We start from the raw sequence: 26282 nt of genomic DNA, 5'->3' as shown, positions 1-26282 counted from the left end.
CAGAAAAGTCATGTTATAAATGAATACATTGGATTTTGTTTAAAGCCTTATTCAGTATCATGGACCTCTTAAAACAACAACAAACGGCTGGTATTTTCCTCTTGGAAGGGTGGCAACTCTAAATGCGACAGAAGAAAATATAGAACTATTAGGTAGACGACCAACATTGTGGTTCCAATTAAGAGATCGGGAAAAAAATTGTATTTTACCTCAAGGCAGTGTGGTCCTGTGAATGTGACTTTGCAATTGCGTGTGGTGTGGGCGCTGAGAAGGCGTCATTTCTAGATACCGGTATTTGTTGAATAAATAACTTTGTTTCCAGAGAGGCGTGTTTGTAAATGAAAGCCTGGCCTGGCCGCACGTGTCGAGCGGCTGTTGAGGCGCGCCGGGCGCGGACATGCGCAGCGCGGGGTCACCTCAGGAGCCGCCTCAGGGGCCGCGCCGCGCCTCAGCCTGGAGGCGCCACAGCGGCGCAGACAGAGCGTTGGGCCGCACCACCGGTGCCAAAGGGGCTGGTGCGTAACGAGGGATTTTCTTTGTCACGCTTTCCGTGTTTTCTACTCCATGCTAAGAGGGACAAGGTGCTGTAGTCTCAAATTAGCACAATAACTTGAAAGAATGTTTAAATGCGGAAGATAAACCCTTCAGTCACTCCCCCACGCCCAGGAGAGAGTGGTTTGCTCGACTGTGGTGTGAAGTGCGCAAGTTTGCTGGATTTTTTTTGTGTATACTGGCATTACTGGGACAACGCAGAACATCTGGATCTGAAAATTCAGGCAGTAATACTTTTGTTCTTCGAAGAAAAAATCGGTGCGTTTATGCTGCAAAGTCTAGACTAATGTGAAAATATGTAATCTATCACAGACTAACTCGTTTATTCACGTTCATTTGAAACAAATACACTTTCTTTGCGTATTCTTAACAGATCGGAGATCTGCATCAGTCTCCACTATTCCTAGTTGAGGTTAAGTTGGAGGCGCACTAGTCCAACATGGCCGCTACCGGTGTCTCGGCATCTAGCTCACATTGGACGCACCAGCCCTCTTTGCTAGTCTTCTTCTAGGTCCATTCCATATACCAGCCGGCTGGAAGTGGGTGGCGCGTGACGTCACGCGCCGGCTGTCCGTCGGAGCCAAGATGGCGGCGATGGCTGCGAAGGTGAAGCAGGATATGCCGCCCCCCGGGGGGTACGGCTCCATCGACTACAAGAGGCACCTGCCTCGGAGGGGGCTCTCCGGTATGTGAGGGAGACATCCAGGATTGGTATACAGGGGAAGTGCAGGCTAAGGTGACCACCTCTCCTCAGAATGGTCGCTATATCCATCCAGTCTTGGACTTATGTGTGGGAACCCAGTTTACCCTATCACACCTTTTACAATTTTCTGAAAGTGCAAAACTTTGTATGCAATGATAGAAAGAATAGTTCACACTGGGTCCCTGCGTGGACACCTACTACAGGCCACTTTTTGCCATTCTGACATTTGTAGTCCTGCTGTGTTTCTGTGATAAATTGGAAAAGAGTACGTGCAATATAAAAAAAATGCAAGTTTCAGAATGCAATGGATAAATAAATGTGGACATAAGCAGTCATTCATTGACAGGGTAAACTTGGCAGGGCTGTAGGAAAGTTACTTTGGTGTTATGATTGTGACCTCCACTCCCCAGCTAGAACTCGAAATCCAGGGATGTGGAGTGCAATAAAAAAATCTATTTTCCCATGACCGGTTTCTTCATGAATCTACTCACCTTGTAAAAAAAAAAAAATACTTGTCCCTTCGGTGCCACGTGGTGCAGCAGCATATTATATATATTAGCAATTTCACTATGTAAAAGCTCTGATATTAGCCTTTCTGATTATGCTAGGGCTCGTACTATAGTATTTGTATTCTAGCAATTTCCTTATTTTGCCACCTTCTGCAGATCTACGTACAGGGCTGGAGGTAGCGTTAAGGAGGGTTGGAAACCCCTTCTGAGTCTTTGCAAACCTGCTAAGCTGCATATTTGAGAGGTTTTAGCTACATCTTTTTCATACTGAGAAAGGTTGGAAATGTATTTCTGACAGTGGCAGAAGTAAAACTTCTTCCAGGGGTGGGAAAAAGTGGTTGGAGGGGAAAGTTAACTTGTAAATGCTCAATAGATTTTCACATGATCAAATCTTCACCTGCATATTTGATCGTGCTAAATAGCAGTTTCAAAATATATTCTTAGAGTACGATATCCATCTATTGGCTTGGGCTGTTTCACATAGAACTTATCGGAACACAAAGTATTTTTGTTCAGTGCCACGGACGTCTATGGCATTGTTTGCTTATTGAGACAAAAATATTAATGCTTTTTTCCAACGTTTGTTAAAATGTTGAGGGCCTGGCTGCTCCCTCACAGTTTTACAAAATCCATATCAAAACAAGGCACGTTGACAAAAAGGCTGACCAACAATACCATACCTGTTGGCTTTGCCAGTGCTTGTTTATTTTCATGTTTCCCATTATCTTGTTGAAACTGGTCGCTCTGATCTTCTATTATGAATATTTTTTAGAAATACTTGCATGCATCAACACATTTTACTAAATGATGCTTTAAAGAAATGTTACTTACAATTTCACAGAAATTTAGCAACACATTTTTTATTTTCCTGATTGCAATTTTTGGGTGAGCCTTTTATTTGGAAAGCAAATGATCATCAATCTTACTTTCAAGCACCAACAGTTATCTGCATTTCAGGTTCATTACTTTATTTGGGTAATACATCATTATTAATCATAAAAGTTCATATAAACATCACAAATAGACATACTGAGAAGAGTATTAAAAAAACACTTTAAAAACTGATAAAAGGCAAAGCAACCAGTTAGGATCCATTAGAGAGCCTACGGGGACCATTGTATGTAGCCTCATATTGTTTAACTTTGCAAACAAGTGTAGACATTTTTACACCGGAACCACTGTCAGAAGTGCAGTCCAAGCTTGTAACGTTTCCTTGGAGTTCCCTAATAAGAAAAGCTTTGTATTAATGACCCATGAATACAAGTTCGAACAGCATTAACATATGTACACAAATATTACCTTAACCTGCGACCATGCCCTTCCCTGAGCCATTATGTGATACTGTTAATTGGCAGCCAAAAAGGTTTGTGCTGCAAGTGGTTTGGCCTTCTTGTGCCAAGGACAAAATAAACTTGAAAACTTGTTGTCCTTGACCCCAAATAATGTCTTGGGAGTCGGGCTATAGGAATTCTGCACCTCTGTAAGCCACTGTTGTGCATGTCCCGTCATAGGTTGAGAGAATATTATTTTACAACCTAATGCATTATTTTATTTTTATAAAGTTTTTTATAGCGCAAACATGACCCAATCGGGTATTAGATCGCTTTACATGCCGGTTGCGGAAGTCATAGATCGAAAGGAAAAGTTGAGGTATCTTCAATTTACTTAACTGAAAAATCAGCAGAATGTTCCTTCTAGAGTGTTCGCTAGGAAGACCATATTTTTAGAGTTTAACGAACATGGCATGTGCAGAAGTAGGACTTTTGGCATACTTCATGGATGTAGAGGGACTATGATAACAGCACCTGTTGTCATAGAAGTATATGAACAGATATAAGAAATAAAAGAATGAACCGTTTTATTTTTTTTGACCGTGTACCGTTTGTTCCATTTTAAAAAGTTTTGACTAGCACAAGGAGGCGACATTGAGCATCACAATATGTTGTATGTATCATTAATAGTTCTATTTTTTTTTTTTGTAATCATTTGCTGGGACTTCTAATTCATTTATAGTGATAAAAATAAATGTAAAAGACTGTAAATGATAAGGCCAGGACAGCCTAAACTTTTATGTGTTTCTATTGGGGAAAAGGAGTGCAGTGATCGTTGTAAATACTCAATGGAAATATTTGAATTCCCTGCGTATGGAACTTAAAAGCTTTCAAGAGTCCCAGTATTAAAATTGTGCAAGGAACTGTTATACGCTATTAGATCAAATCAGTAGGTTTTCTAATTAACTATCATCACTTCATCACCTGTGCTCTGATGCAACACCGAGAATGGCTGGTGAAGTTCAGTATTGACTGAGAGTCTTAGTCCACACTGATTCACCACTCTTTGAGATGGGGCAGTTCATCAGTTGGATTAACTTTGAGAAGGACCGGGACTGTACTTGGAAAAAGTGTGTTGCCCATCAAATCTGTGACATCTGGTTACCCTAACGTTGGCATGAATAGACTGTAGCGTTTGCCTCAGTATCTCATCCACTATATTTGTTTCCATTGTGGTGCTAGTGGCGGTGTTCATTTTTATTTTTGCAAATTGTCTACAAATATTTAAATTACATTTGTTTAGCACTCCATTACAGAGTACGATGCCCCAGCATGCAAATAGGTAATTTCTAGAAAGCCTTAAAATGCCTACTATGCCATGCATTAGATTAGTTGTTGTATAGTGGAAGGAATGCAGCAACTTCCACTTTGAGCTGACTGCCTTGCAGGTTAAATGTTGACTGATGCCTCAGGAATAGTGCAGATTGTTATACAGGAACGGGGGAGAGGCTGAGAAAGGTTGATATTTTGGGCACTGCCAAAGTGGTATTTTGTAGGAGGAGGAATATCGGAATAACTGGAGCAGTCTAGTCCAGAAGATGTTCTTCAGATCGAGAACAAGTGAGACTTCAGGGATGAGTATAGGCTTCAATGTATGTCCAAGTGGTGTTTTACAATGTTGGGAATCCTGAGACATTAAAGAAAGCGCAGGGGTTTTACATAGGAAGAATGGGAAGTCAACATGTTATATAAGGAAACAACTTGGGTTTTTATTCAGAAGGAAGGGGGCTGAGACCTCAAGAACAAATGTAGGCGTTGTACTAGAGTTGCTGGTGTGGCTAGTTGAAACCTCATCATACTGTTAGTCCAAGGGTACTTATGAGGATGGTGCAGAATGCCGGCTTGATGGAAGCTGATACTTCAGAGATAGTGTAATTCTATGGCAGGACAGGAGGCTTCAGATTATGCTTTCTCGATTTCTTTACTACCAACAGCAGCCAATAGGAACATAGTAAAGAAAACAATAAACTACAACTCCCATGATCCCTTAGGCAACCATAGAGAGTACAGGCTATATAAGTCACCATAGAGGACAACACTTCCTCTTTCTTTGCTGCTTCGCAGTCAGTTAAGTGCTTTTCTACATTTATTGTATTACTTGCATGTAAATTGCTTGTTACCTTGTTGTCTTGTTACAATTGCTGTACGCCGCTTTCGCTTTAGGCATTCAGTGCAGCCGCTTTGCGTGTGCGCTTAAGGCTGCCGCTGGCGTTTTGCAGTATTTTCAAGACGTTGTGTTGTGCTACTTCGAGAGTGCGTGTTCGCCTCTCTGGACTTGCGGGCGCCTTGTGCCAGTGTCTGTGTTTTTGTGGAGTGGGACCGGAGCTCGGGGACTCACGCGCGCGTGTCGCGCCTCTTCCGGGTTATAGACACGCCACTGCGCATGCGACTATTGACGCTCCGTGTGACAGGAGCCCGGACACGCTTTGAGGCGGCGTTTGAGGCGGCGTTTTCTTCAATTGCCTCTGCCCACTTGTCTGCCGGAGAGCTCCTTTTGACGCCCTCTACCTCACGGAAGGTTTTGGGCTGTATAATCTTTAGAGGCGGTGCCTAGGGTGTCTTTTATACGCAAGCTGGTCCCTCCACCTTCTATTCTAGTTATTTTGGTCGAGTTCGTGCTCTGCCTCTCTAGCTTGCGTGGGGCTGTCACCCCCCCCTGACAGGGTCGCTGGATTGTGGCCTGACCTTTGCCTTTTGGTCTTCTGTGGGCATATAGATATTTATCTATATCATTCTGTATTTGTTCATCAGTGTTGTGCATTGTTTTTTGCGTCACCATGGAAGAGTATGTCGACGCTGATGAGTATTATTATGAGGAGGAGCAGGAGGACTCGTTTGAGTACAATTTGGTTGATGCCCTTTACCAGGGCGTTCAGCATTCAGTAAATACTGCGCTGGTCCGAGCGATTGGGCCGCTGAAGCGTCATTTGACCGACTATGCCCAACAACAGGGTTGGATTCCTTCCTCTGCCTCCAACCTTTCCTCTAAGTCGCCCAGTAATCCTCACAGGTCGGATTTTGCAAGACTGGCCAAGTCTTTGTCTGCCCCTGCTAAAGTTTGTCACTCTCAGCCTCCTGATACTCAGGATACCTCTTCCTCCTCTTCTTCAGGTCCCTCTGGTCCCCCTCCCGCTTAGAAGTCCCGAAAAGAACATTTTGTTGACGCCTCTTCCCATCCACCGGTCTTGACCTTTGAGCCTACAGATATCATACACCCCAATTCCAAAGTTTGGTGTCCTGCTCCAGAGGTCGCGGATTATATCCAGGACCATATCCGTGACTCTTTCGACCAGGAGGTGCGTTCTCGGTTACGCTCCGAGTGCCCTCGTCCGGAGTTGGCGGATAAATTGTCTGAAACTCCGGAGGTCGACCCCACAATTTTGACTTACCTTAAAAAATTTAATAAGGATCCGAAAAAAGGGATTGACCGTTCCTGGCGCCTGTGCCAGGACAAGTTGCTGGATCTTCTTGGGCCCCTGACGAAAATCCTGGATCTGGGGTATCAAGCCCAGGGAGAGGCGTCTGGCATCTACCCCGATGTCCTTATTGGTTGGGCCCAACGGGCTATTTGTCTTCTGGGGAACGCAAACTGTGCCCTTTCAACGGAACGTAGGCGTTCCATTTTGCTGAAAATGGATCCACGCTTGTCTGAGCTTGCTACGTCTGAGTCCGGTGCTTTGGCTCAGGGTCTCCTATTTGGTCAGCCGTTTTTGAAAGAGCTGACAAAATTTGGGGCGACATTTAGTGGCCTCGACAAGGCACAATCTTCCTTGCGCAGGGCGTTCCGCCCGGTTTTTGCCAAGGCCGGACGATCTGGGGGACGTTCGTTCGGCCGAGGTTCAGGTCAACAACATGGCCAACAGTCCCACCAAGGTGGAGGCGGACAGCGTCAGCAGCAGCAACAGTCCTACTCCGGGTCTAAGACGACCTTCTACCCCTCCCGTAAAGGTCGAGGACAAGGCAACAAGGGAGGCTATGGTGGAAGCCAAGGAGGACGACAAGATTACTCCGCTTCAGGTGAGCCTGATTCCTTACGACAGTGTTGTTTTGGGGGGCAGGGTTCAGTATTTTCTAAAGAATTGGCACTTGATCTCCAACGATGCTTGGATATTGCAAACAGTTCAGGGGTACCACATCGAGTTCTACCACCCGCCCCTTCAGGGTCCCGTCCCTTTTCCCCTTGTTTTTTCCCAACGAGATTGAGAGGTGATATCCAAGGAGATCGATTCTCTTCTTCTCAAGGCGGCCATTGTGCGAACGACCTTACATCCACAGGGGTTCGTCAGCAATGTGTTTCTGGTGGAGAAAAAAGGGGGAGGGTCTCGCCTTGTACTCAACCTCAAGGAATTCAACAACGGGGTGGTCTATCGCCACTTCAAGATGGAGGGCATCCATCTTCTCAGGGATCTTCTTCGCAAGGGCGACTGGATGGTTCGCCTGGATTTGAAGGACGCTTACTTGTCCATTCCCATCTTTCCGCCTCATCGCCGTTTTCTGCAGTTCCAATGGCTGGGGGACTGGTTCGAGTACACGGTTCTCCCGTTCGGTCTCTCGTCCGCCCCATGGTGCTTCACGAAGCTCCTGCGGCCAGTCATGGAGTCGCTGCGTGCGCGGGGGGTGCGACTGATAGTGTATCTGGACAACATTCTTTTGATGGCTCAGTGCCCGCTGCAACTACGTTCCCATTTATCTTGGACAATCGATCTACTTCAGTCTCTCGGATTTCTAGTGAATCCGCAGAAGTCTCATTTACAACTCACTCAATCGATAGAGTTTCTGGGTTTCCTTGTGGACTCAGTCTCTTGCCAGCTTCTTTTACCTGCCCAGAAAGTCAGGTCTATCAAGAGGGAGTTGAAGTCACTGTTGTCTGCACCGAACGTATCGTTGCGGTCGATCGCTCGGGTTGTCGGGCTCTTGGCCTCTTCCATTCAGGCGATTTTTCCGGGTCCCCTGCATTATCGGGCCCTACAACGTCTTAAAATCCGACACTTGCAGAAGGGTCTTCGGTATTCCGACCTTGTTCCTCTGTCCCAGGATGCGAAATCGGAAATGATGTGGTGGCTCCGTCACATGGAAGCCTGGAACGGGAAAGCCCTGTTCGGCTCAACTCCAGACTTGGTTTTGGAATCGGATGCGAGTCTATGGGGCTGGGGAGCCCGTTGCGGGGACTTGACGACGGGCGGCCGTTGGTCTCAGGACGAATTAGCCCTTCATATCAACTGCCTGGAACTTCTGGCGGGATCGTTTGCGATCCGCAGCCTTGCTCCACAGGCCACCAGCTGTTGCATTTTGCTCCACATGGACAACATCTCAGCGGTGCGCTATGTGAACAAACTGGGGGGGACTCGATCGAGGTTGTTAGCGGAGATTGCGAAGGATTTCTGGCATTTCTGCCTTCAGAGGAAGATCACTCTTATTGCAGAGTATCTCCCAGGTCGCCAGAATCAAGTGGCCGACTGGAATTCTCGCCATCTGCTGGACTTCAGCGACTGGCGTCTTCACCCTCGGGTCTTTCGGTCCCTGTCTCGCCTTTGGGGTCGCCCTTGGATCGATCTCTTCGCCTCTCGCCTCAATGCTCAACTGCCCAGGTTTTACAGCTGGCGTCCGGATCCGGAGGCCCTGGCAACGGATGCCTTTCTCCAGTCTTGGCCTCCCCAGCTTTGCTATGCTTTTCCCCCGTTCGCGATGATTCCGCGAGTCTTGGCCAGGACGAAACAGTTTATGTCAGAGATCATTCTGATCACTCCTCTTTGGAGAGCTCAAGCGTGGTTTCCGGACCTTCTGGAAATGAGTTGCTCGACTCCATTCCTGCTTCCAACGAAGTGGAACTTGCTGTTGGATCCTCTGCTCCATCCACATCCTCTAATTCTGTCGGGCCAGCTCCGTCTGGTGGCGTGGCGTCTTTTGGGGAACGCTGGAAAGTCCCTGGCTTATCTGGAGACGCGGAGAGATTTATCAATGAAGCTTGGGCCCCCAACACGCGCAAACGTTATGCGTCAGCTTGGCATCGGTGGTGTGATTGGTGTTCTGAACGGAATCTGGATCCCGCTTCAGCAGATGTCTCTCTAGTGGTTAATTTTCTTGCTTCCATCGCTTCTGCTGGTTCTGCTTACAGGACTGTCAATTCTTTTCGCTCCGCTCTCTCTGCGGGCCATGATTTGGTCGATGGGAAGCCTGTTGGGGAGCATCCTCTCATCTCTACATTGCTGCATGGTGTTCGGATGGCTAAACCGCCATGTCCGAAATATGTCGCTCTATGGGATGTCTCCGTTGTGTTACGTTTTCTGGAAGCTTGGCCTCCCAACGCTTCTCTGTCTCGTAAGCAGTTGTCTGCGAAGTTGACAATGCTTTTATGCTTAGTATCTTGTAAACGTGTTTCGGATGTCCGCGCGTTGGATCTCGCGGGTCGTTCTTTTTCCCCAGAAGGAGTTACTTTTACGGTTTCCAGACGTACCAAAACTAATTTGTCTATTGTCACTTACCCAGCGTTTCCTCACAATCCGCAATTGTGTGTGGTTCGCTGCATAAAGGATTATGAGGTGAGTACTGCTCCTTTTAGTCAGGATATGTCTGGACAGTTATTGATTGCTTTGCAAAAGCCTTTTAAACCTGTGGCGCCAGCTCCTCTGGCTCGTTGGGTGCGCTGGCTTATGTCTGAGGCAGGAATTGATGTCTCCATCTTTGGCGCTCATTCCGCGAGGGGTGCCATGGCCTCTAAGGCTTTTCATGTTGGTGTGAGTTTGCATGACATTGTGAAGACAGCGGATTGGTCTTCTGATACTGTGTTTAAGACTTTGTATTTCAAACCCATTGTGGGTATTGCCTCTGTTGTGGTGGACCAGCTTTGAACAAGCATAATCTGAAGCCTCCTGTCCTGCCATAGAATTAAAAATTTGCAAACATTCGTGACAAGAATTTTCAATTCTATTAAGGACACGGAGGCGAGGATTATCCCACCCATTTGTATTCTACTGCATTGTTTATATTGCGTATTTGCTTTCATATGATCTGCATTGTTTTGCATTGTTTTTTCCCCACCCTATGTGATGCTACCTTCCAAGGTTTTGGGGATATATGTTACGGCTCTGTTTTTCTTTCAGGTTCGGACCAGAAATGATCCTTCATCTTGTTCTCTCCGGCACTGTTTTCCACGCCTTGAAGCATGGATTTGCTGTGTTTCTTGATGCACCTTCGGCGCTTTTGGATGGTTGCCTGTTTTCCTGTTGGACTTCTTTGCGGTTTCTGCCTTCGGACTTCCGTCAGGATGGTCGGCGGTACTTTCTTCAATGGCTTTGACTGTTTATAGTTCCTGGACAAAGAAAGAGGAAGTGTTGTCCTCTATGGTGACTTATATAGCCTGTACTCTCTATGGTTGCCTAAGGGATCATGGGAGTTGTAGTTTATTGTTTTCTTTACTATGTTCCTATTGGCTGCTGTTGGTAGTAAAGAAATCGAGCATAATCCTCGCCTCCGTGTCCTTAATAGAATTGAAAATTCTTGTCACGAATGTTTGCAAATTTTTAATTGTGTTACATGGGGGATGGGTTGAGTAGTAGGGGAGTCTCAGGGAAAGGCTTTTAGGAGGGTTCTAAACGGATTGAGAACTGTAGGACAGTCTAATCTTGTATACAAGGAGGTTGAGTATAATGTGGTAGGTGGTGTCATTATTTAAGAATTGCACTGTACTATAAGAGCGCAAAATTAGTTATATTGCTGCAGTCTTGGATCCTGTTCATAGCTCATTGGCCAGGCCTCTAAAGGTCTTTATCCAGATGTCTGGTCTATTGAAGTATCTTTATAGAGAGAGAAGCAGAGAGAGATCAAATTTAGAGTCTGCTCTGGGATGTAGTTAACATGTGTTCTCGTGATAACGAGGTAGTTCTGGTAAGGCACACACTTAAAACTCAGTATTTGTACACATAGGCACACCAGTGAAATAAAGCAGCGCTCAGATGTGAAGGCGATATGGTTGTGGATGGGTGGGAGTGGGCAAGAGGTGTCTGAGTATGGAGTGAGTGTAAACACGAGCATTCGTGTGGAGTACTGAAACCTAGAACAAGCACTGGCGTTGCCAATAGGTCTCACAGTAGGAAAGTTGGAGCTATTGGTTTTATAAATGACATTTTATATTTGTTTTGTGATTTACAGTGCCAATACTTTTAACTTTAGCAAATGTGACACTTTTAGCATTTGTAATGCCACATGTTTTGTATTGACGTGACTTAGATGTATTGATATTACAAATAACCATGGCTTTTAATTTTTTTAAATAATTAATACTTAAAAGTGATTGAAATTTATAATGGCAATGGTCCGAAGTAGATAAAATAGTGGCAAAATAGAACAAGTAATGTTACAAAAGGTGAAAAACAAAGGAAGCTTTTTTAACATATACATTTTGTTTTAAAGAGCAGCGAATTGGTAGGATGATGTTGTTTGTGTGGCTTACATCTGTTTAGGCTTATGCTGGGACACAATGCAATAGGTCTCGCATTATGAAAGTTTGAGCTATTGGTCTTGTAAATTACACATTTTTTATTTGTGTTGGTTTTGAAAATAGCTAAATTAATAGCTTTGTCATTTTCAATGCCAATAGTTATAACGATCGCAAATGGGACACCTATAGCATTTGTAATGCAACATGCTTTGTATTTACGTGACTTGGATGTATTGATATTACAAATTACAATGGCTTTTAATTTTTTTAAATAATTAATACTTAAATATAAGTGATTGTAATTTATAACGGCAATAGCTTAAACTTTTGTAAATAACTTTTGTGAAGATTATGTTCAGTGTATTTTATTGTGATGAAAATCCAAGAACAGAAATGAAATATTAACATCTTTTTGTGATATTTGAAATAAAGCTTGAAACATTGAGAGAACATATTTGAACCAGTTGTTGTTAAATGGTTGCAGAGATTGATGCAGGGGTTGCGCTGAGTGATGCAGGGGTTGCACTGAGTGATGCAGGGGTTGCGCTGAGTGATGCAGGGGTTGCGCTGAGTGATGCAGGGGTTGCGCTGAGTGATGCGGGGCTGAGTGATGCTGCGCTTGCCCTGAGTGATGCAGGGGTTGCCCTATGCTATGTTTTGCTATCGTGGTGTTTTTGCGTGTATGGGGGTTTTTGCGTGTGTGGGGGTTTTTGCGTGTGTGGGGGTTTTTGCGTGTGTGGGGTTTTTTGCGTGTGTGGGGTTTTTTGCGTGTGTGGGGGTTTTTGCATGTGTCGGGGTTTTTGCATGTGTGGGGGTTTTTGCGTGTGTGTGGGTTTTTGCGTGTGTGGGGTTTTTTGCGTGTGTGGGGGGGGTTTGCGTGTGGGGGGGGTTGCGTGTGTGGGGGGGGGGGGTTTGCGTGTGGGTTTTTTTTTGCATGTGTGTGGGGTTTTTTTTGCATGTGTGGGGGGGTTTTGAGTGTTTGTGGTTGTTTTGTGTGTGTGTGGGGGGCAACACTTAGAAGGGCCGCCCACAACACTTGGGCAGGCAGAAGGGCCGCCCACAACACTTGGGCAGGCAGAAGGGCCGCCCACAACACTTGGGCAGGCAGAAGGGCCGCCCACAACACTTGGGCAGGCAGAAGGGCCGCCCACAACACTTGGGCAGGCAGAAGGGCCGCCCACAACACTTGGGCAGGCAGAAGGGCCGCCCACAACACTTGGGCAGGCAGAAGGGCCGCCCACAACACTTGGGCAGGCAGAAGGGCCGCCCACAACACTTGGGCAGGCAGAAGGGCCGCCCACAACACTTGGGCAGGCAGAAGGGCCGCCCACAACACTTGGGCAGGCAGAAGGGCCGCCCACAACACTTGGGCAGGCAGAAGGGCCGCCCACAACACTTGGGCAGGCAGAAGGGCCGCCCACAACACTTGGGCAGGCAGAAGGGCCGCCCACAACACTTGGCAGCATGGTGTAGTAGCCTAGAAGCTGCAGGAGAGGAGCTAGATACTGGCTGGGAAAGGGCTTTAGCTCAGGGTGCTGTCACAAGGTGCTGTTATCAAGTAAGGACGACTGGTTTTGAGCTACAGACAATGTGGGGGTAATTAAGACGTTATGCATGTTTTTAAAATAATATTCTGTATGTTTTGCATATCAATATGTGAATAAAGAGGAGCTGTGACCGTTTTGCACAATCCAAGGCTTGTTTCCATCTGTGCCAGGAAAAGGCAAGATGGGATGCAGGTATGGGCCGGGAAGCCCGAGGGCACTCGCCCTCCTGTGAGGGGTTAGACATGGGAATTAAAGGGGGTTTTGCAGAGAACTTTACAGTTACCTTTGCAGACCCTACTGTAACGCATGCCATACAGTCGTCCAGCTGGCGCGCTCGTGTTACATGTTTATGGAGCTTAAAGCAATACATGGCAAAGAAATGTGTGTGCGAGAGTTTATCTCCCTGCGCATGAGGTATGTGCAGACCCGGAGCGAAATCCTGCGTGTCCTGTCGGTTTTCACCTTTCTGCACCCCCTCCCCCCTCATCCTGCCACGGCTTACCCTGATCTCCCATGAACATGGGGCAGCTGTGCGCTGGGACATACTTTGCTGTGGATGTTTTTTGTAAGCCAGGAAATACATAGCAGCTGAAGAGACATCTGTCTGGAGGCAAGAGAGTGGGAGAGAAAAGACATGGCGCTATGAAGCCAGCTCAGGGGGCAAGACCCCAGCCTTACTGACTGGATTCTGGCCCCCGGACTGACAGGGCACATTGGGTCAGCCAGGCTGCACCCTGAATGCAGCTCTGTACTTCAGAAAGGACCCTGTCTCTAGGCGCTATGTTTCATTTTACTGTTCTGAACCAGGCTTGGGCCACCAGACTGTTTGGGCCAGCAGACTGTGCCGTGTCATGAGCTGCTTGTGGTCTTAGAGTTAACCCCCGGAGTGGCCAAGGTTAGAGGCCCAGGCTCCTCCCTGACTGACTCTCGCAGACCTTGCGCGGCGCACCTATTGGTAGTAGCATCACAACAGACCAGGGCTGGTATATCGTGAAATGAGCCGTGCTTACTTCACCCCGCTCCAGCTTTGCCATGGGTCTACTGCTTACGTCACTTCGACTTAATCAGAATCTAGGTCGCGGCCAGTACATTCCCTTGACCACTGCTGACAATACCTGAGAAACCGGATACATTTTATTTAATTTCAAACACTGATAAACGCAAGATGGAAATGTTGCCAGGATATAAAACTTTATAAATAAATAAATATGGACGCATACGCTTTGAGATGCTATGAGCAGCGCTGTATGTTTGAACTCGCACGCAGGAAGCGTGACCAGCAAAGTTCGGTAGCTGCCCGGGTTGTCTATCAGCATGTGCGCGCAGTTTCAAGCTCCCATCAGCAGCCTATATTTCCTGCATGCAGCGTCACAGGCTTCCAGCAACTAACGGTGCATTCATCACGCAGCCACGCTCCCTGATGTCGCTCCAACAGCGCCCATTTCCTGCTTGAATGGATGCACCAAGGTCACAGGGCTCCCAGCAGCTTCCTGTGTTACACCCGGGACATGCACGCAATTGCCAGCTTGTTTTTTCCTGCGAGCATACAACTTGACCAGCCATAGCTGGTTCTACTCGGGCATGCACTGTGACACCATGATTCCCAGCCAGGAAAGCAGGCGAGATAAGCCTGTTAATGAGGGGAAAGAGAAGGTCTGATGCTCCGATGCGAGGCACAGCAAATGGTGGTGTGTGACATGGCTGGTAAGCTATTAGGGGGGAGAAGTGAGGCCAGCGCTGGGTGCAGCAGGGGGCGGAGCGGATCGCTTTGAAGCAGCTCACGGCCTGGCGACCGTGAAAAAAAAAGCAATTAGGGGGAGGAGAAGGGAGCTGGGGGAAGCTGTGGGAGGGAGGCTGATGGCTTTGAGGTGGGGAAATGCTCGTGTTTGTGGTCACGTGATTTCACGTGAACTGTTAAAAAACCGCATTGCAATCCGGATGGTTTAACTTTGTGGGTTCACCACTATAGGTCTCTCTCTACGAGACCTAAAAAATAGCTCAGAAAAAGGGAGCAGTGGATGGTCCATGCTTTGGGGGATGGGTAAAAACAAGAAGAGGCATTTTGCATGCATTTCATAGAGAGATGGCGACAAAAGATGTTAAGAGCGGTGATAGAGTAAGCAAATAGTAATTCTATGGGGGGAGTGGGGCTAAAGTCCACAGATTGAACACAGCATGTCTCTTCAAGACCGGGCATTGGCTGTCTAGCTAAGACCTAAAAAGGGTTGAAGCCAAGACCAGACAAGTGTGCTGATGATTGAAAGCACGTTTTCGACTGGTGCACTAAACAAGGCATGTGTTCTAGGGCTTTAAGATAATTCTGTTAATGAATTGCACAGTGTACCATAGCTGATTTGTAGGGCCATGCATTGCCAGTGTTATTATTATCGATCTCTTTGGTACTCCTTTATCAATCTTTTGCAAGGTACAAGAACAACGTGGACCCACTTTTTAGTTCGAGCCTGGGCAGGCCTGCTCTGCGAGGCATGTTGTATTCAGTCTATGAGCTTCTCAACACGCCAGTGCTTCTGGTTGGTCGGTTTGCCTTTCAAAATTCCTTTACTGTGGTTGGTTAATAGTGTCCATCTATCCTGCATTTGGGTAGTTGGTTCCCTCTCAGTGGCCTTCACCGATTGTTTCTTTTGGTTGGCCAGTTCTAGCCATCTGTTGCTTCTTCACCTGCACCCCATCCCTCCAGTCATTGCTGCAGTCGTTCTTGCGTCGCTGTTTGTAATTTCAGTCAGTCTTTTTTTAGGGCCATCTCTGGCCATCTGTTGTCTCCTGGTTCGCACCCCCTCCTGTCATTGTTTCCGTCCTTCAACAAATAGGGCGTTCCATCTCATACCTGCATACCATAGAACAGTGATAACCAAAGTACGGCCCGGGATCCGCATGCCGCTACCGTGACCTTTGCATGCGGCCCTGTAAGCAGCAGCAGCACTTACTTCACTCAGCACTACCATTAAAAAAGTGTTAAATATAAAGCAAGCACTTATTTAACTGTTAATTGCAGTTAAACAGTAGGAAGTAACTAGGCCCTTCATTTTCAAAACACCTTCATTTTTAGGTCTCGCCCTTCAATGCGCATTGAGCAGAGCGAGACTATAGGGCTTTAAACAGACTTTACCCAACTGGCGATTTGGTGCTGTGCCCGTGCGCTTTTAGGTCAATGCGCAAGCGCATTGACCTAAAATGCGCATGCACATCATCAAATCGCCGTCTGTTCCCTCAGCCGCACTCCTCCCACACCTTTGAAGTGAAGCTTAGCTTCACTTCAAAGGCCCCTGCTGCTTCACACCCTCATCGCCTCTCTCCCCGCTCCGCCCCCTCCCCTGCCTGCCGTGTCGCATTTCTTCTCCCCCTCCCCACAGCAATGCCCTCCGTCTTGGCTCGCTGTTCTTATAAAAACTACTCGCTGCCTCCTCCCGCTCTCCTTAATCCACCCTCCCTCTTTCCTTTGTTTCTAAATCCCCCTAACTCCTTCCTTCCTGTTTCTAACCCACCCCGTTTCTCTCACCTCATCACGCTCTCTATTGTGTTTTCCACCCTACCCACTCGTGTCAAAACCCCTGCACTGTTTTTGTACAGCTTGTTTTGCTTGCATGCATGGGCACTGGCGTGAAGCAAAATTGTGCCTACTCTCCACATGACACGGGTACATACGTTGACAACCTCACAAACTTTTGAGGGCCAGGTCCCTGAGCAGAGCAGGGGTTCAGAAGCGCAGATGGGTGTAAGACATGGGCCCATCCATCCACCAGAGCCAACAATATTTTAATAATGTTGTTGATAAGTTAATATTTTGCCGCTATGTCTACTTCCTAATACTCGTCAAGCGAGTCCGACAGAATGGGGCTTGCATTCATACGTCTGTCGGGGCTGCTTTAGCTCCCAGTGAGTCCTGTTCACTTTCTGTCTCACTGAAGACAAGGAGCCGCCCTAAGCACACCTCTCCTTACAACCTAATGAGGCTTGTCCTATCGATGCCGCCCTTTGTAACATATCTACAGAAAGATGCATGAAGCATTGTCTGAGATAAATGGACGAGCGTTGCTGCTGACCCCTCTAAACCTGCCAATTAGCAGCCCAGCTTGTGTTCGATTAGCTCCCGCTCAGTAGGCATGTCTTCGCGGACCCCCAAGACCTCCCGGGCTCCCGTAGGCTGCCTGGAATCTGAGCGGCGCTCGTTAACATCGCATCCCTAATTACTGCTCAGGAAGCCGAGAGCCTCTTTGATGTGCCGCACTCTGCTATTGGTCAATGCGACCTGCGTGTTGTCAAGCAAACTAGGAGCAGCGTTAGCTAACGTATGCTCAGAGTCAGAATAGCTCCACTTTACGACTCCATTTTTGTTGTTATTTTAAGGTTAAGGAATACAAGAAAAATAGCCGCTGCTACAAATCACTGAACCCCTACTACACCAGTTACTCAAAGCTACCAGCTTACTCGGGGCTTTAAGTGGGATGTAAAAACTGGGGGGCGGGTGTCTCTCAAAGGGGCGTGGGCAATGTAATTATGTAAGCTACAAATCTGTGCTTAGCATAGTGTGCCGCCCGACTTGTATTTTGCAGTTTCTGTCATTACATCCAGATATATGATGCAACAAGTAACATCAAGTCAGGACTATTGGCTTTGTCAATGGTTGTTAGTCACCATCACTCTCCCCTCCCTTCTCTATTTCCCCTCTCTCCTCACTCTCCCATCACTTTCCCCTCCCCCTCTATCCCCACTCTACCCTCTCTCTCACCACTCTCCACCGTCTCACCACTCTCCCCTCTCACAACTCTCCTCTCTCCTGTCTCCTCTCTCTCTCCCCCCTCTCTTCACTCTCCTCTCCCCTCCACCATCTCCAATCTCTCTCCACACTCTTCCTTCTCTCTCCTCTACCCTCCACACTCCCCTCCCTTTCTCCCATCTTTCCTCACTCTCCCCTCCCCTTTCCCATCTCTCCTCAAGGTACACACGATTATCAATGAGCACTAACACAGCATCATTTATACCATTTTGGCATTAGTCAACACCACTAGTTTTTCCCTGTTGTTCTCATCTTCATCTCCCCCATGGTTACTCCTTTCCCAGGTCTATCTCCATTGCTCTGCCTTCCACCTCTCATGCCTCTCTCCCAAACTCATCTTCTCCCTTTCTATACTCAACTCTCTCCCTTTCAATAATCTCAGACTCCCTCTCCTGCTTCTCTCTCTTGCTTCGCTCTTGCGCTCCCTGTCCGTACTTCTTGCCCCTGATACACTCTGTCTCCCTCTCCATGCTTCTGTCCCCTGCTGCACTCTCAGGCTCCCTGTCCGTGCATCTCACCCTTGCTTCACTCTTGGGCTCCCTCTCCGTGCTTCTCTTCCTTGCTGCACTCTCTGCTCCCTCTCTGTGCTTCTCTCCCCTGCTGCACTCGCGTGCTCTCTAGAGATGTGGCCTAACGACCAGAGCTGCCATCTAAGTCACGTAAATACAAAACAAGTTGCATTCTAAATGCTATAGGTGTCACATTCGCGAAAGTTATAACTATTTGCATTGTAAATGACAAAGCTATCCATTTAGCTATTTTAAAAACCAACACATAAATAAAATATTTGTCATTTACAAGACCAATAGCTCCAACTTTTCTAATGCGAGACCTATTGCATTTCCAATGCTTGTTAAAGACTGCAAACATGTAAAAATACGATAGCCTTTTCAAAATTCAAAAAGTGCATTTCATTGACCTGTAGAATCATTTCACCGTAGTAAATCAAATAAATACTGCTGAATGCACTGCTATGATTTTAAGTGATAGCATGAAAGTTTCTTAACCCCTTCCATGCGGCCGCGATTCCCCTGGTGTGCTGTAAACAGCACGAACAGGGGCGGGCCGTGACGAAACCCAGCCGTCATCAGCACACGAGCACCGTAGTGCATGACGGCTGGGGTTCGTCATCAGCATGGAAGGGGTTAATTCATGTTTGAAAACTATTGCCCCCCCTCCCCGACTTGACATTGGCATTCGTGATTACATCCAAGCACAGGAAATGGTTTGTACAGCACGCGTCCCGAAGTCATGTATTTCGAGGTCCTTTTTATGTGATAATGAAGAAAAAGAAGGTAAATTGAAATAAAACAATTGCCCAGGGTCGCTCAATTTGATTAAGTGGTGTAGAGGCTGGGATTTATCCCAGGTTTTCTGGTTTCACGTTACGTTAGCGAGTACCCATGCCATAGAATAACATCTTGTTTAATTCTCAAATTCTTTTTGTGCTTTGCTAATTCAGCATGCTGAATATGTTTTGGAAACACAAGGAAATTTGTATTATGCATTTTTCATTGTTGTATTCTGCTTAGTTTTCTACACTTTATTTGGGTCTATTTTTTTGATTGTGCATGTACAGTGTGTCTTGACGCCACTGATTACTTGCAGACGTCTCCGGAATTCCATTTGTTCTCTCAATTGTACACACAAGGGTGAACATTGGCATTTCAGTGATCAGGTCTTTGGAAGCACCTTGTCTTTTCTTTTGCGCACACACAAGGCTTCAAACTGGCGATACGATCAGCTTTCTTGTTTGTTTGGGCAAGTTTTGATCTTTCCTTGCGGGGGTTGCTATGCGTTAGCATGGAGTCTACATAACATACATTGTATTTTCTTTCCCGGCAGCTGACCGGTTAATTGTTGCTTATAGGCTCAGGTATTTTGTTCTGTTTTTGATAGCAGTTCTCACAAAAGTTCCTGTTAGTTTCATTTTGACACTATATTTTGCACATGTGTTTTTACAGTTCCACATTACCAAAGTACCCTGTTTAGTTTTGTTTATGGGCTTTTCGTTAAATGCAAAGCTAGTTGATGTGAGTCCATGGTCTCATTGATTATTGTTATGTCCTTAACTTTTTAGGCAAAAACAGTAATTTCGAAATAAGTGTAAAAGCGGTAAGTTACCTGCTTTACTTAATCTTGCATTCCCTATCAGAGTTTGTTTATTCCAGGACTAGCTTACCCGTTGCTGCGATCTCAGAAGAAAGGAAATTCAAGGAAACTCGTTATGATAAAATTAAATTTACATTGTGTCATTGTTATTGAAACTTATTCATTTTATTTTTGAAAACATTTCTAAGTGTGGTTTGAGCAGTGCGTCCTCGATTGGCTTCCAATCTTGATTCTGCTTGCTCTCCTGTTTCATTCTAGCGGGCTTGAGCAGTGCGTACTCGATCGGCTTCCAATCTTGATTCTCGTTGCTCGTTTGTTTGATAATTACGGGCTTGAGCAGTTTGTATTCGAACAGCTTCTAATCTTGCTTCCTGTTGCTAGTCTGTTTCTGAAGCTCGTAATGCCTTTTTATTTCATGTTTCTGATGTAGATTGACCAATCGATTTCCGTTTGGGGGTCATAACTGTCGACGATGCTCACAAATTCGTTGTTTATTTCAGTATTCGAAAGATTATGAGGGCCGGTTTAAAACAAAAATAAATACATTTGGACAGAAACCTTCGCGGGAGTGTACTTCCCAAAGTCTCATGGCTGTGAATGAATGGTGTAGTAATGCATAAAGGACAGACAGACATACTTTTGTTTATATAATCAGCCCGTCCCGACGTTGTCCGTGTATTAATTGCTGCTGGCCAGTAGTATATTGTTTTTGTAGGATTTCGTTTAGATAGCATTTCTTATCTGTGACAGGCCTGTGAAACGCTCCGATTCACAGTGCACTGCTGATGCACTTAAGAGTGCGCGTTCAGTAGTGTGTGAACTCCAGTATCCCTACTTTATTTTTCCTTGCAATATTATATAGCGCGAACTCGACAACATGGCATGAGCACAATTTACATTACAGAAGAACACATTCATTTGGGTAGGCACGGGGAGACAAAGCGATTTGCCTGGAATCACAGGATGTTGAGCTGATGCCGAGATTCGAACGTAGCTCCTCCGCTCTAAAGTTCGCAATTCTAGAACTTGTGGCGGGAGGAGTGTCTAAAAGTGTATGTCAGTGCTGGCCATCAATGAGAGAGACCTGTGCATTTTTCAAATGGGTGGTGAAAAAATATTAGTATGTTGCTGGAGATGTAGGCCGCCGTGCCACCAATGTACCTACCGGGGGAGGGTAAACACCCATTATTCCGCAACTTTCTTTCCGCATACCATCACTCCGCATACTTTCATTACGAAAGTGCCATGACTCCGCAATGCCATTATAACGCATGGCATTACATTTTATATGCTTTTACCACGCATACATTTACAACGAAATTCGTTGTAAATGCATGAATGGTAAAAGCATGGTTTTTTAAATGTTTGGATCAGGTAAGTATGGGTTTAGGGGTATATGTTTTGGGGTACAGAGGTATATGTTTTGGGGTGTTTGGGTATTTTAAGGGTTCTGATATAGTTTTGGGTTATGGGGTACAGGGGTATTTTTAGGGCCAGGGGTAGGTTTGGGTTTTGGGGTACAGGGGTATTTTTAGGGTTCAGGGGTAGGTTTGGGTTTTGGGGTACAGGGGTATTTTTAGGCTTCAGGGCTAGGTTTTGGGGTTCAGGGCTAGATTTAGGGTTCAGGGCTAGATTTGGGTTTTGGGGTACAGGGGTATTTTAGGGTTCAGGGGTAGGTTTGGGGGTACAGGGTTATTTTTAGGGTTCAGGGGTAGGTTTGGGGGTACAGGGTTATTTTTAGGGTTCAGGGGTAGGTTTGGGGGTACAGGGTTATTTTTAGGGTTCAGGGCTAGGTTTGGGGGTACAGGGGTATTTTTAGGGTTCAGGGCTAGGTTTGGGTTTTGGGGTACAGGGGTATTTTAAGGGTTCAGGGCTAGATTTGGGTTTTGGGGGACAGTGGTATTTTTGAGGGTTCAGGGCTAGGTTTGGGGGTACAGGGGTATTTTTAGGGTTATGGGGTAGGATTGGGTTTTGAGGTACAGGGGTATTTATAGGGTATAGGGATAGATTTGGGTTTTGGGGTACGGGGTATATTTATAGGGTTAAGATGGGATAGTGTTTAAGGGTGTTGGGGTATTTTAAGGAGTAAGGGTGGGTTATGATTATGGGGTGCAGGGATATTTAAAGGGAGCAGGGTGGGATTAGCACACAATGAGACATTGCATGAAGGGCGGAACGTACCACACGCCCCCAGCGTTTGTCGCGCCCCCAGCACAACGCAGACACGCCCACAAGGGACTACTTTGCTGGCATGGTTCTTTTAGCTTTTAAATGTAAATGGTGGGAGTCTGCATAGCCTATGTCCTTCTGCTGCAACTGCCCTTTCCAACGCTGTATTTGGTGTTGTGATTGGTGCAGTGGTTCCGGAGATTACCCGCCTCAAAGGTTTGGTCTCTCTCTTTTATATTAGTACTAGCAGCCCGTCCGACCTTGTCCGGGAGCAATCAGGCCTCCCGGACCCCCGCCCGCCCCGACATTGTGCAGCAGCTAGGGCCCCCACCCCGCCCCCCACCTGACCCGTCCCCCGCCTGCCCCGACATTGTCAAGCAGCCTGGGCCCCCGCCCGCCCCGTCCCGTTCCCCGCCCGCCCCGACCCCCGCCTGCCTGGAGCCTTACCTCAGCCGCCGCTCCTCCCCGCGCTCCTCATTTCACCGCTCCTCGCCGCTTATCGCTCCTCCCGCCTGTCCGCCGGTCCTCACCGCCATTCCGCCGTTTGTCACCGCTCCTCCCCCGCGCCATGTCCCCCGCTCCTCCTAGCGTTCCTGGATGCCGCTCCTCCCCGCGCTCCTGACGTCAGCACGCAGGTTGCGGCCGGCGCTACTTTGAGGGGAGTACTTTTTTTTGTAATGTTAATTTTTTTAATAACGCATATTATTATACTTTATATAGCCTATGTCCATCTGCACACCCTGAAAATTACAATGATGTAGTGGGTGTGTGGATTGGCACTGTGGTTCCCTAGTTTACCCGCCTCGAAGGTGCAAAGTTCTTTCTTTATAATAGTAGTATAGATGGATAGATGTGTTGCTTTTGATATCCAATCCCCCTAACCCCCCCCCCCCCGCCCCCCTTCCCCCCAGCAAATTACTCTTGTCTCCCTCCCTTTTAGCCTATTTACCATTTTCTGGTTCACCAGCACCACAAGGTCATACAAATGGCAATAGCGCAATGCAAATATGATCACTCCACTGCAAATAAAATAAAAAGGTAAATAACATTTCCATTTTCAACGACAAGAGCTCTAATGCGAGATCGATTGCATTGCAAATGTTAAATCTGTAATCTGCTGTCTACACTAATTTTTAACAGCAAGTGGTCAGTTCACTGAGTAACATTAAGTTAGGTGAAAATGGTACTCCAAAAGCTTCCAGGAGCTATTATTTTTGGGGACGAGGATTGCCTGCTAGCAGCAGATCTATTGTATGCTGTGGATAAACTGCGATCCTTTTGGCTGGTTAATGTGAAAGGAGCGCATACCACAGATATCAGAACACTTGTTTGTAAATGAAAATTGAAGAATAGGGCTAGAGCCCAAAGAATGGTGTGTTGGGACAGACTTGAAGTCTATAAAGGTGTGTGCGTGTAGAGGTGGATTGAAGGGATCGTCCAGTTTCTCCCAGGAATCGAGCAGAAGCAGTTAATCAGAGGAATGGCATAAGTTGCTTGCAGTGTGGGAGTGTTATCGTTACTAACATTGCATCAGGCCGTGTGTACTAGCATCAGGCAGAGTGGCTTAACATATATCATTATTCGCACTTTAAATTCTTTACCTAGCGTATAGGAGCAATTGATGATATTGCCCCTACCATCACATACTCTGTTCGCGGTTTTCCTCCTCTGCCCCTTACAGTCTGATTTTACTGGCACATGTCCTCACCACAGACACTAACCCCTTTTACGCATCTTCACAGATTTCGTTGTCCCGCCTTCTCAGTTCACTGGTATGTTCTTTCCTTCAAGTTCAGATGAGTGTCCTCGCTCAGAAAGTTAATATTAGCACATTGTTCGCCATCTGTTTGGCAATGGTTCTTCAACAGCCCCCCATATATTACAACCTCTGTTGGAACTTCAATGAGACTCTTCTCACTTGGAGTACTATTCCCATGCAGTCAACCTAGTTGCCACAAAACTGACCCGTACGTAGAACTTCATGTATGGTTATAACACAATAGAAATTAGTTCATAATTATCTACAAACCTCTCCTGTTAAAATTCTAACTTCCCTAAGAAATACAAACATCAGGGATTTGAAAAATGCAATTTTTTTTGTATCACTGCAGAGTAAATTAATGTTGGTCTTCTTCTGCCCAAACATTAGGACACTCTTAATTAGCAAGTGTTGTGTATCTATAATGACAAACCATTTACTACCTTGTAATAGTGAATCACTTCATGACTAATGTAGATAGATGAATAGAATTTCTAGGTCGCCTCTTTAACATCTATGTTTTTTTAAGGTGACATCTCTTGAACTTCTGCTTGTTGTTTGGACTCCCTCTTAGCGATCTTTACAGAGCTTGTCTTTTCCCTTGTGCAGGTTACTCCATGTTTGCTATTGGGATTGGCATGAGCATATTCGGATATTGGACTGTATTCAGGTGGAACAGGGAGAGAAGGTAACGTCCGGTTTGATTTCTCAAGCTGCAGGACAACTTGTGTGATGAGATAGTGTGGTAAATTGTCTTCTAGCAGGCTGCCCCGTATCACAATGTTCCAGGCCTCCAAATGCATGCACTAATTTGTCCTGTTCATACCTTCCTGTGTTAGAAGTAGAGCAGCAGAATGAAAATTGCAAAAATATATATTTTTTCATTTTTAGATAAAAAAATATAGCACTGCTGTGTAAAAATGTTTTATTCATCAAATGCAAAAGTATGAGGAACTTTCCTCCTTTTTCACACCCCAGTATGGCGTCCTGTCTGTGAAAACTTTTTCAATGTTAAAATGGGATTTGTGATCGTTTTTGCCCGACGTAAGACTGATTCCCATCACCCATTTTTCCAACCCCATGTCAATTTTGATTGAAACTTTACCAGGACACGTGTTCCATGTCTCGGTATTTTCCACTTTTTGAAAGTAAACACAAAGAATGCTTTCCTGGTTCTGATTATATACTGAATTTAAAGACGGTTATTGTAGCAGAGATGGTTCCAGACATTGGAGTGCCACTGTTGAAGCGGCTCATTGGTATTACTCTGACCGTAAAGTCTTAGTGTAGATAAAAATGTAAATACACTTTGGCTGTACTCTAAAGCTGGTTAGCAATCTTTTCAAGGAATGTTTAGAAAATAGACAGCTGGACAACTTTTATGTATGGTGCATGTAGTATTTGTCTGAAGGTACAATCCCCCAGCCACCAACACCGTCCTCCACCCCTCTACCCCACCAACTCTCATGCATTGCTCATGCATGGGGCTCAAAAGACTAATATCTGAAGGTAGACACGATCTTCTGCACCCAGGTTTTTGCTATTTTTTTAATTGTTTAGGAATGGAGGACTTAATAAGCAGAGAGCAGCAGCCATCCTCTCTTGTGGCCATCTCCGATGCCTTCAGGCTCATCAATGCAAAGCTGAACATAGCCATCTAGGACTCGGCAATATTTTAGTTTCCCATGAAGTCGAGTGCTGATCACAAACATGTTGCAGGTTTAGAGCACAATCTCTTAATTTCCATTCCTGTCAAATCTGGAATTTGAATAATGGGCACAATCCTGTCCAAAAACCCCAAAGACAGTAGTAGCTTCCTCTTAGGGAAGTTTACCAGCAAAATCAGTTCTTTTCGCTGTAGAGGATGAAGCACACATTCAGTTTTCCTAAACCTACATAGATTTTGTCTAAATAAGGATATGCACAAATTGTGTAGGGCTTGTGCCCCTCCCTCCGAGTTTGAATTGCCATGTCTTTTGAAAAGGATCAAATGACCTGTTACTTGCATCCTGTGGGTAATTGTAACCCAACAGTGGGTTGCCCAGATATTCCTAAGTGGTGCAGAGAAGAAAGTGAGAGGCCTTATAAAAGGGATATGAAGGTTTGGCTAGAAGCAGGGTTGAGGAATTGGTTACACCCAAGGCTTTTGGGTCCCAAATTTCCAAGACCAGCCTTGATGCTGAGATAACCTCTATATCCCAGTTACTTCCTGGCACAAGTGCCAGATCTACTACTGGGCTAAGGAGAAAACACGTTTCTGGGAACTGGGTTCAGATGATGACCACATATAGTTAAACAAGAGTGAGTACTTCAGTGAAGTGCCTTGAGAAGCCACCATTGAGAGAGCTTGTGGTGAAAGGAGACGGGC

At 46.0% G+C, this 26282-nt stretch overlaps 1 protein-coding gene across 1 annotated transcript in view; it reads left to right on the top strand.

Annotated features, from left to right (window-relative positions):
- Positions 1-1083: 1083 nt before the first annotated feature.
- Positions 1084-26282, top strand: part of NDUFA13 (NADH:ubiquinone oxidoreductase subunit A13) — a 55140-nt gene continuing 29941 nt past the window's right edge. Inside the window, exons 1-2 of the mRNA XM_086946835.1 lie at positions 1084-1237; positions 24524-24602. Coding sequence (XP_086802961.1) covers positions 1138-1237; positions 24524-24602 — 179 coding nt within the window. The 5' untranslated portion in view covers positions 1084-1137. The remainder of the gene's footprint in view (positions 1238-24523; positions 24603-26282) is intronic.

This window comes from Lissotriton vulgaris, chromosome 12 (genome assembly GCF_964263255.1).
Source record: "Lissotriton vulgaris chromosome 12, aLisVul1.2, whole genome shotgun sequence".
NCBI lineage: Eukaryota > Metazoa > Chordata > Amphibia > Caudata > Salamandridae > Lissotriton > Lissotriton vulgaris.
This window is presented reverse-complemented; position numbering and strand designations above follow the sequence as displayed.